At 44.7% G+C, this 2,859-nt stretch overlaps 1 protein-coding gene across 1 annotated transcript in view; it reads left to right on the plus strand.

The window, feature by feature from the left end:
- The first annotated feature begins 926 nt into the window (after nt 1–926).
- LOC114922542 (disintegrin and metalloproteinase domain-containing protein 9-like) overlaps nt 927–2,859 on the plus strand; it is a 27,262-nt gene continuing 25,329 nt past the window's right edge. Inside the window, exons 1-2 of the mRNA XM_029284052.1 lie at nt 927–986; nt 2,305–2,381. Coding sequence (XP_029139885.1) covers nt 927–986; nt 2,305–2,381 — 137 coding nt within the window. The remainder of the gene's footprint in view (nt 987–2,304; nt 2,382–2,859) is intronic.

Raw genomic sequence — 2,859 nt, forward strand, 5'->3', positions numbered from 1 at the left:
TTGTTTCTCTCCTTGATCAGTTTCCATCCGTTGTTTCTTGTCCTGCCCTCTGGTGCTTTGGAGACTAATGTGACCCCCTCTTCTTTGTGGCAGCCCTTCAAATATTTGAAGGCTGCCAAAAAAGCCAACCCAGTGCTAGGCTGCATGAACAGAGGGGTAGAATCAAGATCACATGAAGGGTTAATACCACTTTACAAGGCCTTGATAAGGCCACACTTGGAATACGGCATCCAGTTTTGGTCACCACGATGTAAAAAAGATGTTGAGACTTTAGAAAGAGTGTAGAGAAGAGCAACAAAGATGATTAGGGGACTGGAGGCTAAAACATATAAGGAAAGGTTGCTGGAATTGGGTATGTCTAGTTTAATGAAGAGAAGGACGAGGGGGGACATGATAGCACCCTTCTAGTATCTCAGGGGCTGCCCCAAAGAAGAGGGAGTCAAGCTATTCTCCAAGGCGCCTGAAGGCAGGACGAGAAGCAACGGGTGGAAACTAACCAAAGAGAGAAGCAACCTAGAACTAAGGAGAAACTTCTGACAGTTAGAACAATTAACCAGTGGAACTACCTGCCTCCAGAAGCTGTGAATGCTCCAATACTGGAAGTTTTTAAGAAGAGACTGGACAGCCATTTGTCTGAAATGTATAGGGTTTCCTGCCTGAGCAGGGGGTTGGACTAGATGACCTCCAAGGTCCCTTCCAACTTGATGATGATGATGATGATGTTGATGTCACCCCAATCCTTCTCTTCATTAAATTAGACATAGCCAATTCCTGCCACCATTCACCCCCAATCTACAATAAGGACTAGGAACAATACAGCCAATCAGTCTGCAAAGTTTGCTCCACTTTGGGGCCCGAAATGTCTGAGGAGATAGCCAGGTTAATCCCTTTTTTTTTACATTTTCAGATTCTTTGCCAGGGAAAATATGCCAGTTTATACTTACAATGTGAAGGGAGACCTGGTTGCAGAACATCCATATATTCAGGTAAATTTGATACGTGGCTGCATATCATTTTATTGGCGTCAATCTCGTACAGGTACCCACCTTAACGGATGACCACCGTTGAGCCCAAAATGTATGTTGCTAACTGAGATGTTTGTTAAGTGAGTTTTGCCCCATTTTACGACCTCGCCTGCCACGTTTCCTTAAGCGAATCGCCGCAGCTGTTAAGTTAGCAACACGGTCATTAAGCGAATCCAGCTTCCCCCCCCCCCATTGACTTGGCTTGTCAGAAGGTCGCAAAAGGGGATCGCGTAACCCCCCGGGACACTGACCGTCGTAAATGTGAGTCAGTTATCGAGCATCCAAATGTAAATCACGTGACCCTGGGGATGCCGCGGCGGTCGTAAGTGTGAAAAATGGTCCATAAGTCACTTTTCCAGTACCGTTGTAACTAATAGAATAGAATACAGAATATCTTTATTGTCGTTGTGTAACTCACAACAAAATTAACTAAGCGAACTGTGGCGAGTCTTCTTGCCCGTTTCTGGGCTCCGATCAAAATGCTGGTTTTCTTTTCAGAGTTACAGAGTTGGGGGAGACCTCAGAGGTCTTCTAGTCCATCCCCCTGCTTAAGCAGGAGACCCCATACTCTTTCAGACAAATGGCTGTCCGGTCTCCATTGCTTCTTGTCCTGCCTTCTGGTGCTTTGGAAAATGAGTTGACCCCCTCCTCTTTGTGGCAGCCCCTCAAATACTGGGAGACTGTTATCATGTCCCCCCTAGAATAGAATAGAGCTGGAAGGGACCTTGGAGGTCTTCTAGTCCAGCCCCACGCTCAAGCAGGAGGACCTATACCATCTCAGACAGGTGATTGTCCAGTCTCTTTTTAAAAACTTCCAGTGATGGAGCGCCCATGATTTCTGGTGGCAAGCTGTTCCACTGGTTAATTGTCCTCACTGTCAGGAAGTTTCTCCTTAATTCCAGGTTGCTTCTCTCTTTGGTCAGTATCCAACCCTTGTTTCTCGTCCTTCCCTCTGGTGCTTTGGTGAATAACATGAATTTCCTTGAGCTTCACAACCAGAATCTTGAACGACAACTCACCCACCCCCGGGGGGGACATATTGTTCCGTAATATTTCTTGTCTCCGAAAAGCAGCTCTTAAACTCTAAAAAATCCAAATCAGGTATGACCAAAGTCCTAAGCTATTTTTCCTCACCGCTGCAGATTCGAGTTCTATTCCTCCGAATGGAATGACGCCAGAATCCCATCTTGGGAATATATCTACTGAGCCAAATCTTCCATTTGAATTTATTCTGGAAATGTGTGGGTTTTTTCCTCCCCCCCCATCCCCAATTTTACAGGACAATTGCTATTACAGCGGCTATGTGGATGGAGTCCCAGATTCTCAAGTCATCCTCTCTACCTGCAGTGGACTTTGGTAATAATAATAATAATAATAATAATAATAATAATAATAATAATAATAATAATAATAATAACAACAACAACAACAACAACAACAAAAACAATAATAATAATAATAATAATAATAATAATAATAATAATAATAATAATAATAATAATAATAATAATAATAATAATAATAATAATAATAATAATAATAATAATAATAAAGTTGGAAGGGACCTTAGAGGTCATCTAGCCCAACCCCCTGCTCAGGCAGGAAACCCTATACCAGGGGTAGGCAACCATGGAAGGGTGCGGACCTGGCGGGGATCACTGAGACCTGGCTGGGCGTGGAAGGAGGAGTGCCTCTTGTGGACATCTGCCCGCCAGGTTTTCAGGCATTCCACCAGCCGAGGACCCGGGGTAGGGGCGGGGGGGTAGCGGTCATCATAAGGGAGAGCCTCTGTCCTAGGGAGACCACTGTGCCTCAGATAGACGGTGTGGAGTCC

This window comes from Protobothrops mucrosquamatus, unplaced genomic scaffold (genome assembly GCF_001527695.2).
Source record: "Protobothrops mucrosquamatus isolate PMUCROS unplaced genomic scaffold, P.Mucros_1.0 scaffold344, whole genome shotgun sequence".
Classification (NCBI taxonomy): domain Eukaryota; kingdom Metazoa; phylum Chordata; class Lepidosauria; order Squamata; family Viperidae; genus Protobothrops; species Protobothrops mucrosquamatus.